Source organism: Poecilia latipinna, unplaced genomic scaffold (assembly GCF_001443285.1).
Source record: "Poecilia latipinna isolate Pla-1442-1.1 unplaced genomic scaffold, P_latipinna-1.0 Scaffold471, whole genome shotgun sequence".
Classification (NCBI taxonomy): domain Eukaryota; kingdom Metazoa; phylum Chordata; class Actinopteri; order Cyprinodontiformes; family Poeciliidae; genus Poecilia; species Poecilia latipinna.
Genome location: NW_015113087.1, coordinates 304,487 through 316,984, shown reverse-complemented (window position 1 = coordinate 316,984; position 12,498 = coordinate 304,487). Strand labels below are relative to the sequence as shown.

Sequence of the window (12,498 nt, the reverse complement as noted above, 5' to 3'; positions counted from 1 at the left end):
AAGAAATGTAAACAGTAAAAGATGCAATGTTATCTGTTAGATGCAAGTGGAGGTAGGAAGCAGAGACTATTTGTGCATGTAGTGAACGTAAAGAGTCATCTCTGCGTGAAACCCTTTTGTGACACTCTGTCGCCCCCTATGGGCAGCTGCTGACATCCCATTGACCAAACGTGTCGCTGTTGTCTCCTCTCCTGCACTGTGGGTAAAACCATCCAAAAAATAAGACTAAAATGGCATTTACCTCGCAAGGCACAAAGAAAAAAGTTTGCTACTACTATGATGGTAAGTACTTTCATAGTTGCAGTTTCATAAGTAGACTCGATAACTGATAAAATCCGACAGAGTTTGCATCTATCAATTTTACCTCTTGCTAACCTAAGCTAACGTAGCTAGCTTGAGACGCAGCTTGATCTCCTCACCTCAGTTTTGAGATGTTGGTGTGCTTAAACTCTAAAAAGGTGATTTGGCCGTAGCCAAAGATAGCTCTTCAAATACAACTCTGTGCATTTTTGAAACGGTTTTTATACTTTGATAAAAAAAAAAAAAAAAAAAAAAACAGACAATCAGCTAGCGCGCTAACACATGATGCACGGTTATTGTCAGTAAAATTAGTTTGTACTGGGAAGAGACTCATTTTATTACCTTCGAAAGTTTGGCGTTTGTTGTTGGAAATGCTCAAATCAACGTCAACTGATGTTAAAAAGCCAGTAGGTAACTTTAGGTCACCCCCCACCCCCACCTCCCTATTTCTAGTATCGCCGATAGGATAGTGAGCAGACCTCAGCAGATGTTTATTTACTAATAGATTCTGGGTTTTTTTCCTCATTTCAGGTGATGTTGGAAATTACTACTATGGTCAGGGCCATCCCATGAAGCCTCACCGAATCCGCATGACCCACAACCTGCTGCTCAACTATGGGCTCTACAGAAAGATGGAGATCTATGTATGTGAAATTGGGTTTATGCTACTTGGTTGTGCAGACAGGTTCTGTCCCAGGACATAATCAGTGCCTTTATTTTTGTTGCTGCAGCGTCCACACAAAGCCAGCGGAGAAGAGATGACCAAGTATCACAGTGATGACTACATCCGGTTCTTGCGCTCCATCAGGCCGGACAACATGTCAGAATACAGCAAACAGATGCAGAGATGTAAGTTTCGTCTGAAAATCTAACGAAAATCTTTCTGTTCCATTATTGTTTTTACATGCATCTTGACTGATTTAGAGGAAGTAGCTCTTACAAAGCCATTTATGCCTTGCATACAACCTTTTCAGAGCAATTAGAAAAAAGCATGTAGTCGGTCAGAGATGAGAAATTATTTTAATGCCCCTAAATCAGTAAGCCTGTGTTTTTATCAGCAACTAATTTGTGAGAATAAATTATTTGCTCAGGACTTTCTAGATTTTCTCATGATTATTTGGTTAAAATACATACAATTCTAAATAATCAAACAAATTAAAATATTCTAAAGAAACACAAGTTATTATTTAGAATATTTAGAGAGATGTAAGGTTACTCAGTAAAAAAAAATTGTAACAGAAAGAGAATAACTTATGCTTCCAGGTCATGTGGGTGATTCTTCAGAGTGTCTGAGGATGGATTGTGTTCATGCTGCTAAATTAAGTAACAAGCATTGCATGCCACTTCTGAAGCTAGTTTTGAAGCAAATCAGACAACATGTCTGGTTTTACTCTTTGTTGCATAAAAGCTAAAACATTTTAGTTGCATATTTAGTACGATTGGATCGTTCAGGACTGATGCTGTGCCCGGTCTGAACAATACGGATGTCTCTGATGTTTGCGTTTTGCAGTTAATGTGGGTGAGGACTGTCCGGTCTTTGATGGCTTGTTCGAGTTCTGCCAGCTCTCAGCAGGGGGCTCCGTCGGTAAGTCCATCTTCTCTGAAGAAGTCCGGTAGGCCTTTGTTGTAGAAAAGTTTTAAATTCTCACTTTCTCGCTGTGTTTCAGCCGGTGCCGTGAAGTTGAACAAACAGCAGACAGACATCGCGATCAACTGGGCCGGAGGGCTTCATCACGCCAAAAAGTCCGAAGCCTCTGGGTTTTGCTACGTCAACGACATCGTACTGGCTATCCTGGAGTTACTGAAGTGAGTGAGACAGAGAGGTTGATGCTCAGTGTGTGTAATAATGACATTTCCGGCCTCTGATGCCACAGAACATACATAAAAACAGTTGGAATTAATTAACATTTTCTCATTCGTAGATACCATCAGAGAGTTCTGTATATAGATATTGACATCCACCACGGAGACGGTGTGGAGGAGGCTTTCTACACCACAGATCGTGTCATGACTGTGTCCTTCCACAAGTATGGAGAGTACTTCCCAGGCACCGGTGACCTCAGGGTATGGCTTTAACAACTGTACTTGTAAACACGTCAGAGAGCTGCACTATTAAAATGCTGCTTTTCTTGTTCTCTTAAGGATATTGGTGCTGGAAAGGGTAAATATTATGCTGTAAATTATCCACTGAGGGATGGGATTGATGACGAGTCCTATGAAGCCATTTTCAAACCTGTGAGTTAATAAACTCCTGTTAAATTCATAATGTAGATGTTCTTCGACGCAGAAAAAAGCAAAAATTAATATCAACTGTCGCCGTTGCGTTTGTTTTCTTCTGCAGATCATGGCGAAGGTGATGGAGATGTACCAGCCCAGTGCTGTGGTCCTCCAGTGTGGAGCTGACTCTCTGTCAGGGGACAGACTGGGCTGCTTCAACCTCACCATTAAAGGCAAGATTATGGGACTCAGATGAGACACGCAGAGTCTCATTTGAATGTTTTTTTAATATATATATACTATTCTTACACCATGTCTGCTTAGGCCATGCCAAGTGTGTGGAGTACATTAAGAGCTTCAACCTGCCGCTGCTGATGCTGGGAGGAGGCGGCTATACGATCCGGAACGTGGCTCGTTGCTGGACGTTTGAGACTGCTGTGGCCCTCGATAGCTCCATCCCCAATGGTATGCTTCCCCCAACCCCCATTAGAAATTCTTTGCTCCCAATTCTTTATCAGTGGAACTCGTTGTGTCGGTGTCAAAACATGCCGGGTATGTGTGAGGAGACGTAAAATAAAATGAGTATGTAATAAGACAATAATCTATAAGGCTTTGTTTTCCCTGATGTATTTCAGTGTTTTCTCAAAAAGGCACACTAGGAATCACTGTTTTTCAAGTTGGCCCTTAAAAATATTCAACTCAGATGTTGTGAATGAACCAATCAGATGCTCGCGCCCAGATGACACAATAAAATATGTACATATTTTCTCCCAAACTGACAGAGCTCCCGTACAACGACTACTTTGAGTACTTTGGACCAGACTTCAAGTTGCACATCAGCCCCTCCAACATGACCAATCAGAACACAAACGACTACCTGGAGAAGATCAAGTGAGTTCATGAAACACGTTTCACATTTAGAGTATTTGTTGTTTGCTTTTGGCCTGAGAGACCAGAGAACTTCTTTGAGCTGAAGTGTTCCTGTGTCGCCCCCTACAGGCAGCGCTTGTTCGAGAACCTGCGCATGTTGCCTCACGCCCCGGGAGTCCAGATGCAAGCCATCCCTGAGGACGCCGTGCAGGAGGACAGCGGCGACGAAGAGGACGACCCAAACAAACGCATATCTAGTAAAATCGTTTCTCAGTTTCTTCCACATTTACTCTGCATCAGCTCTCGGGCTGTTGTTGTTGTGGAGAAGCAGCAGCATCTCCTAATGCACATCTCCCTCCTGATAAACGTCCAGTCCGTGCTCATGACAAAAGGATAGCGTGCGAGGAAGAGTTCTCGGACTCGGAGGATGAAGGCGAAGGCGGTCGCAGGAATGCAGCCAGCTACAAGAAAGCCAAAAGGACCAAGACCGAAGGAGAGAAGGAGACAGAGGAGAAGAAGAAAAGTACAGAGGAACCAAAAGGTAGTCGTCCTCACATCCTGCTATCCTGTTAAGTAATAATCAAATCATTGAGGGAGTCGTTTCAAATCTTTCACAGAAGTAAAAGAAGAAGAGAAGGTGCCAGAGGAGGAAAAAATGGACACATCAAAGTGAGAAAACACAGCACAATCACATTGACCGTGATGGCCAGGAGGCGGCTAACAGAAGGTGTTAATCATTTCCTTCCTTCTGGATCCTTTAGGCCAAATGAGGAACCCAAGACACCTTGAGGTCCCGAACTTCCTGTGACAACAGTACATCAGATCAGAGCTGATCCTGAGGTTTTGTTTTTTTTGTTTTATTAATGACTGTTGCAATGAAAGCTGGTAAAGAACTGTATATTTTAAGACAGTGGAGATGAAATGGTTTTCCATTTGTTCTTTTCTTAATTTTTTCAACTTTTCCGTGTTTGGACAGAAAACATATTTTTCAGTATTTTTTTTTTTTTTTTATGAATTTCCTTTTATTTACTTTATTTGCTTTTCCAGTTGTGAAAATATCTGTAAAAATGGCTTAGCATGTGCCTATTTTATATACCTGGATGTAATTTAACTAATTTTGGCTTTTCTTTTTTTTTTGTCATTTGAGCCCCTTGTGTCATGTGCCTTTGGAGTTGTAGCAGAATAATGTAGAAAAATGTGTCCCTTTTCTAGAAAACATGCAACTCATATTGTCCACCAAAATTTGCAAGATGTGTATTTCTATACATATTTTACAGACCAGCTTAAATTAGCGTGTGCTTTTAAGTTGCTTAATAGCTTTAGGCATTTTTCAGAAGCTAAAGAGATCGCATTTTGAACACGTTTCTTTAAACAAAAAGGAAAGCCAGATGTCTCGATTGATTTGTGTATATATTTGTATTCTGAAAACATTTTGATTGAACAAAGCCTGTCAGAGGTTTCAACTGTAATAAAATCTTATTTTAAAACAATAGGAAATGCGAGTTTTCTTTTTACAATGACATTTAAACTGAAGGTACATGAGGCAGATTTTAAAATGGTACAAAAATGATAAAAGAAAAAAAACACATTTGAACCATAACAGCATCCCATCAAATCATTAAGACAAATGCCACTAAGGGGCATAAATGGTAAAATGCAACTGCTTCAACTTACTCAAGTCCAGATATATCAAAATATTTGAATTGTAACAGAGTCTCTCTGTTCAGTTTTTCATCCTGTTCAGTTGGATGAAAAACAATTTTGCTGGATTAAACCCAGTCATTCTGCATATTTCTGCCGTGCAGCAGATCATCCTGCTCTGCAGGGGGCTCTTCGGCTCCTTCCTCTGGAAACGGCATTGGGATTTCATCCCTAATCTTAACTTTAACCTGAAAGTGTAAGAAAAAAAAAAAGTTAAATTTGCATGAATTAATGATCTGATTCAGTAATTCCTTATTTTTATGAGTTGACAACTTCATTTAAATTTTCACATATGCTAGAGAAAAAAAAAATGACAGGGCAGCAAATGGTTATTGTGTGTTCATCTGAAATACACAATAATGATTCTTGTACTTTAATTACAGGAATACAAAGTAAGAAAAGCTCAAATCCTCATTTTAATTTAATTCTACTAAAATGTATAGGGAACAATGCACATTCTATTCCAGATTCTTTATTTTCAGATTGAAAATAAAACATAGCAACACTTTCACTAAAGAAAGTGAATTAGAGACGCACCTAAAACTTTACACATTATTGCTTGAAATTATGCAGGTAAGTCTAAGTCAAAATGAAAAAAGGCCAATCCTGCACAGATCTGGAGTCTTTAATGCAGCATCAAATAAGCAGTATTATTACATTCACACAGATTTCTGCATTAAATGCAGAACACCTGACAGGACCTTACCCTCCTTGCCTGGACAGGCTTCTTCCTGCACGGGCAAAGGTACAGGAAGGAAGTGCAGGCAGCAAAGCAGCGAAAGGTGAACACTGATTCCACGACGCACATTATGATGAGGGGCATCCAAAGAATGATGCAGGTTGCCTAAATTTACACACAAAACAACATTTCTTACACACCCATGTCATCTTAATATAAAGGGTTGCTGATCGAACATGGATGAATATTGTACCTACATAGATACGAGTCGGATCGAAGGGGCATTCGTTTGTGATGGTCGCAGGGTCGGGGGTTTCATCAAAGAATTTGCAGAAATTCTTTAGCACACGCTCTTTCCTGAGGATGACGGCTCTAACTAAAGAATATGACAATCCCAAGGCAGCAGCAATTCCTAGGAAACCTGCCAGGAAGCTGAAGACCAACAGAACCCAGATCTGCCAGAGGAACAGAGACGGAAGGGCATTTGTAAGGCATAAATCTTCATATTTAAAGGCAATGTAAGAGACTGCACACATGAGTTTTTGTTCTGTAAAAGATTAGCATGTTGTACCAATACTTTCATCTTTAAACCACTTTTGTACCTCCAAATACATACAGGTTCTAACAGGAGCAGACAGACAAGATTTTTGGTACCCCCCCCTAATTACTGAAATAACTTGAAACTGACAAAAGAAATAAATATAAACATAAATTTAGCCAATGAAAATCATATTTTGCCTTTTTTAGAGGTAATTGTGAAAAAAACATTAAGCTCTCCTGCCTCTTCCTTGTGGTCCTACCAGCATTTGCAGAAATGCGCCATTAAGAAACAACCAATTAGAGACGGGAGGTAGGTCTTAGCATTGCCAATCATGCTCGTGTATGCACTACTTGGTTTGCTGCAGCTGAGATAATGACAAAGAGGCAACGTAATGATAAACGAAAACCTTTAATCCAGCATCACTATGGCCATGCTCACTAGCCTTCATAGCAGTCTCCACTCTAGGGAAGGACACTGCAGAGAGTGAGATGGGGTGCAAGCAGCACGTACACGAATGTGATTTGCAGTGCGAAGCTCTTCCTCCTCTGGTTGTTTCTGACCAAGTGGTGTATTTCTGCAAATGGCAGAATTACATGAAGGCAGAGGAGCTCCATTTGTTCACAGATTATCTGTATTGAAATTATAGTGGCAGGACATATTGTAAAAAGTGACCTACTGCAGCTTTAACAGAGGAGTGTCAACAATTGTGTCCATGTGTGTAACATTTGTGGGCTGAAGGAGGTGGGAGAAGGTGGGGGAAACTGAGTGGAAAAGTATTTACCAGGGTCTTGTTTTTCTTGTTCTTAGACAGGACAATAGCAACTATCCCGCTGATAATACCCTGAAGGAAAGGAAGCAGAAACATCATTCCTGACATATGAAAACCACTAATTTACTTCCAGCAGCAAAAGATTTAATGACAAAAACAAAAGAACAAAGAAAAAAAGACAAAAAAAAAAACAAAAAAACTTCAGCGTGTGTAAACCAACTTACAATCAGGCCTTCCACGATGGCAGTGACGTTAAACACAGCGAATATAAGAGTCCGGACCTTAATCTTCACAATGAAGTATCTGAGGACGACGCCGTGGACCAGGGCTCCCAGAAGAAAGATGACGTGGCCCACCAGCACCAGCGTCAACCCCATCTTCATCAGGGCCCTGTTGTCTTTGAGGTTGGTGCAGCATATTCCTGCAGGAAGCGGAAGTAACTTTTATCTGTTTGGTTTTGTAAAAAAAAATTGAAAGTCCTTAAAACAAATCGATCTTTAGCACATAATAAAATTCAATATTTGAATACTTATCGAGTAAATTCAGAAGAAGAAACAAAACTAGCAGGTTTCTGTAGTTTCAACAGAAGAAAATGCATAACAACTGCAGATGGATGGCATGTAACCAGATCGTTAGCATGAACAAAACACTCTGCCTCCGGTGTGGGGGATTCAAACACCCACCACCACATTTACAAGACCTGAAGGGTCAGTTGGTGTTGGATAGATACTCGGGTTCTCCGTTCGAGAGTGAATGCTGTGAAAATACAAGCAATGTTTTTGGGTCATAATAATATTTGGCATCTCACTAAAACAGTAAATATCCATAGCTTTTACTTCAAAGCTGATGTAGCTAGATTGATAATCGGTTGGTTATTTAATGGAATGAACAATGTTCTCTGTGAAAAGCTGCAGAAATAAGGTGACGGATGGCATTTTATTTGGCCTGCCAGTGGTTTGATGGAAGGCTAGTCATTGTGTCCTGTATCTGATATTAACTTATAAATAGCTTTATAGATATAACACAAATCTTAAACCACTTCTTCTGTGTGTGTGTGCTTTACAACTCAGTACCTTACCAGAACAAAATAAGACAATTGGAAAGACATAAAAATCTTGAACTAGAACCCTAACATGGTGTCATGTAGAGTAAAGACAAATGTTATCAAATCCTAATGAATAATTTTGAAATAATAAATTCACACACACACGCAAAAAAAAACAACAACAATGACGATTACTCAAGTGATGTAATTGTGAAATCAAAGATGCCTGAAAAAGGAACCAGCACAGACACTCCAAATGTTTGTTGCAGAGGCACCAGACGAAAGAATCAGCAAAGATTAAATTACAGCTTCCCTCCATCTGCAGGAACACCTTCACTCTCACACAGGTGGCGCTTTAAAAGTTAACACGTTTAGGGTTAAAAGCCATGAACCGAAGGAGAAAAAGGGAGGATTTGGATTTCAGCCGTTTCAACTGTTTCCAAATGCAAAGACCACGCCTAAACATTTCACTCCGAATCCTCTGAGGCCTGCAAAGAATTTCACTCACCAGCTTCGCTCACATACCTGAGTTAACCATGGTGGCTTCTACGTCCCTTCAGATCACAGCTGCTATTAGGAAAGTTGTGGCAAAATCATTTCTGACGACGCGCTTTCCACGGCTCTGGGACAGTGGATCTCAGACTTCCGTGACTGAAACTTACCTGAAAACAAAGAGGCGATCCCGACCGCCTACCTGAGCGGAGGCTCCGCCCACAACAGCTAAGCAATGCTGCAGCTGCGGGCGGAGAGATAAGAAGAACAGACAAAACATTTAACTGGATCAGTGGTTCTACACATTTTTGTAACCAAGAAGAAACTGTTCAAAGAGCCGCTATATTTACAGACCTTGTTAAGCAGTACAACGTCACACTTTGTCAGTTTGATGTGTGATCTCATTGTGGAAGCCTATTTCCGCTAACGTGATATAAACAAGTAAAAATGACTTTGCATAGCATATCTATGAGATAATTATGAGATGAGATAGTATCTCATGGATAAAGGAGTTTTCCGTTATATTCTTTTTGATTCCATTCTATTCTATAGCGTAGAATAGAATAAAACCCACACATAACTATTATATGTGTTATAAACAAAAAAAAGTCTAACCAAATAAATAAACTGATTTCATCAAACTTTTCATTCCTCAATCTGATCATACAAAATGTAGCTGTTTAAGACATTTTAATCAGGAATAACTTCTATCTGAACCAACATTAAAAAGAGAAAACATATAAACAACACATAACACATGTAATAGTCATGTGTGGTTTATACGTTTTCTCTTTTTAATGTTGGTTCCTGATTATTCCTGATTAAAAATGTCTTAAACAGCTACATTTTGTATGATCAGAATGAGGAATGAAAAGTTTGATGAAATCAGTTTATTTCTTTGGTTAGATTTTTTTTGTTTATATATTTTACAAATACTAATATTCTGAATCAAACTGTTTTCCCATTCATATTGAGACTGATTAGAAATCAGTGTAATTGCATAATATGAGAAGACTGTATTAGAATGACCAGATTTAAATGATCCCTGCTACAAAATAAATGATGCATATACAACAATGCCTGCAGGACAGTTATGCAAGAAAAATGAAGTCTTGGAGTCTCATTGGCTTGTTTGCCCACACCTGCGTCTGCTGCTTCACCACTCTACTAATGTCCTGCTTACCCGAGTACACATAGAGTTGTTGGCCCAGTAGGACACTTACAATGGGTTCAGTACAACAAAGCAAATGTTTGTCTCCTGCAGCATCCTGGACACAAACGACAGAGTCAAACATCTACAAAAGAGGCCTGTTAGTAAGATTGCAGGTTTCTGCTGAAACTAGACCTGGCCAGCATCTGTTCATCCATTCCTGCTTTGTCTCAGCGTCCCCTGAATCCCAGGTTAGACCGAGACATTCAGTCATTCTAAACAAAGGGTAAGCTATACTCGATATGCTATATATAAGCACATATGTGTTTTTAACCACACAATTAAATATGTCAGACTTGACTTTGCACCTGCAATAAATCTACTTTTCCAGTTCCCGTCAATATCTCCTGCCTGGCTTGTAAATCTAGTTAGACCCTTACACCTTGAACATCGTGTTTCATTGTCTAGAGAAACTGGTTTTGGCTTTTGAGTCCCATACTGTTGTGAAATTTATGTAAACTGTGTTTGCATAAATGTTTGCAAACTAGGGTGACATTTGCTGGCTAAGCCCGTAACTCTCCATGTTACCTTTTGTCTTTAATCCTGTAATTCACACTCTGGAAACACTAGATGGCCAAAGCCTGCATTGGCACTGACAGGCGGACTGTTTGAGTGACCTGTTGACTGTAAAACCCCAGTTAAATTTCTTTACCTCCCTCTGTTATAAGATGGTTCACATTTTGAAATGTTATTCCTTGGCAGGTGTGCACTGGGTTCTCCACACAATGTCGCTCAGTTTATGGCCTCCAGCAGAGCTGATGTGGTTAATTTCATGTTGAATACATCTTATCTCATTGCTGAGGTATGGTTTGGGAAAACTGAATTTGCTAATACGGTGTTCAGCTTACCTCTAGACATTTTTTTTTCCTTCTCCGCTTTCAGCTGTATGTTCACTGTAGTGTGATCCTGTCAGATTAGGGAGTCGGCTCTGCATCTAAATCCTGCAACTACAATGCACACAGGTCGAGGTAAGTGCAGATGCTAATTGAACATAATGTTTAAACTAATGTGACGTATGATCTGTTTTCAGATGGGAGGAAGTAAATGGTGACGCAGATGTCTGTGCCTGCTGTTGCTCAAAGTGTAGAGGCCCATCAGTCAAGAACTTTCCTAATGGTGAGTTTCTTGAAACCTGAGGCTGTTGAGTTGTAACCGCTTGCCATAACTTTGTGCTCATCAACTCAGACGCTAAAGGAGTCATCAACATTGGCCCTCTGGTCATTGTGGAGGACTGGGAGTCAAGTCCTGTACTTCCAGACTCTAAACCACGTGATGCGTCTGGCTCCTCTTTACCTACCACCATGATGGCTGCCACTCCTGGTCCTGGAGAAAACTTTCTTGGTGCTGCTGCTTCTCTGACACAAGCTGAGCTTCAGTCTTCCCCGCAGGGCGTTATTGTGGTGCGCCAGGCGCCAACATCCAAACTAACACTCTGGCTACCTGGCTACCCGGAGAAGTGCAAGGTAACCTCTTTTCTTGGTCTGCTTTACCAGGTCAAGATGGTCATTCATTGCAGGAAGTTTCAACCATAGAGGGAAATTCTCTGACTCTACCCACAAATGAAATCACTCACTCAGTAAGCGACAAAGGTGATTCTTCACAGTGGGACATGAAGCTGCTAACCCTGGTTGATGGATGACAGATTCCTCAAGAAAATGAAATCATTGCCAAGAAATTTCAGAGGAAAAGTAGATATGGAAGATCTGGGATTTCTGATATGTTTACCCGGTCCGATTTATCTCTTCCATCTGAGATAAATGTCAACATTTCTGGATTTGTTGAGGTATTAAGTTAACTTAAATGGCACTATTAACATTCATTCAATAAATTAAGTTACTTTTGTTTTCAGGAGAATGACGAAGAAGACAGATTGTAACACAAACATTCTGCAACATTTACTCTTGGTTGTGATGCATAATTTAGGGGTTTCTGATAAATTATGGATTTTCACAGGTGCAAGCTTGGAACCTATTTGTGCAGAATGAGGGGAAAAATGGGATTGTAAAGATTCCCGTGGCTAATGAGCATAGTTCCAAATGTTGACAAATTTGGCCTGTTGGGACAGATCAATAGTCTAAAAGCATAGTAAATGAGACCACACCTATGCATTTATTTTTCATTGTAAACTCTAAATGTAGGAAATTGTGTAACTTCATTGACGCACTCAGATCAGCACAGTTTATAGGTTTTGTGAAAGACCCATGTACTTCACGTTAAAATGACTAACACCGCATACAGAACCCCCTCCTGCTGTGGAATTTCATTAAGTCAAATTTGAGAGTAATTTCTCATGGCTTTCATGAGGGAGGACAACTGCCAAAAATGCTGGTTGTATTTAGTTCGTGCACAAGCAGCAGATTGGCAGAGTGCTGCACGATTTGCACTGAAACTCTTGTTTCAAATGGTCAAAGTATTGATGCATGCTGCTTGCTTTCCAGCACCTAATCAAAGCTCCACGGAAAACCTGTAGGGTGTTAAGAAAATGCAGCTGAAGTCCAAAACTACCTCCGTCACATTCTGCTCACTAACCACAATGCCCTGCATTGTAAGTCATGCAAAAGGAATTGAATGCAAAGTGTATGTAATCTATTTGCATCTAGAATATTGGAATGCCACTGTGAAAAATAAACTCTTCAAATATGTGACAAGTTTCTGTATTTGAATTACTGAAATT

The 12,498-nt window shown here is 40.1% G+C and overlaps 2 protein-coding genes and 1 long non-coding RNA gene across 3 annotated transcripts; 2 read left to right on the top strand and 1 right to left on the bottom strand.

Annotated features, from left to right (window-relative positions):
* Positions 1 to 123: 123 nt before the first annotated feature.
* On the top strand, positions 124 to 4,877 carry LOC106951736 (probable histone deacetylase 1-B). The gene is made up of 14 exons (XM_015039422.1): positions 124 to 282; positions 832 to 944; positions 1,032 to 1,149; positions 1,811 to 1,885; positions 1,968 to 2,106; positions 2,223 to 2,364; positions 2,443 to 2,535; positions 2,642 to 2,750; positions 2,842 to 2,982; positions 3,300 to 3,408; positions 3,517 to 3,644; positions 3,761 to 3,928; positions 4,005 to 4,056; positions 4,149 to 4,877. Exons 1-14 carry the CDS (start codon positions 231 to 233, stop codon positions 4,174 to 4,176), a joined length of 1,467 nt encoding a protein of 488 aa, XP_014894908.1. The 5' UTR covers positions 124 to 230; the 3' UTR covers positions 4,177 to 4,877.
* Positions 4,785 to 8,812, bottom strand: tmem54a (transmembrane protein 54a). Its single transcript, XM_015039423.1, has 6 exons — positions 8,648 to 8,812; positions 7,302 to 7,498; positions 7,090 to 7,149; positions 6,025 to 6,222; positions 5,795 to 5,932; positions 4,785 to 5,276 (listed from the first exon to the last, which is right to left on the bottom strand). The coding sequence occupies exons 1-6, from the start codon at positions 8,658 to 8,660 to the stop codon at positions 5,157 to 5,159; spliced, it is 726 nt and encodes a 241-aa protein (XP_014894909.1). The 5' UTR covers positions 8,661 to 8,812; the 3' UTR covers positions 4,785 to 5,156.
* Positions 8,813 to 9,815: 1,003 nt separating this feature from the next.
* On the top strand, positions 9,816 to 12,466 carry LOC106951726 (uncharacterized). The gene is made up of 4 exons (XR_001425856.1): positions 9,816 to 10,015; positions 10,707 to 10,792; positions 10,855 to 10,940; positions 11,010 to 12,466. It is a non-coding gene; the product is annotated as an uncharacterized LOC106951726 (long non-coding RNA).
* The last annotated feature ends 32 nt before the right edge of the window (positions 12,467 to 12,498 follow it).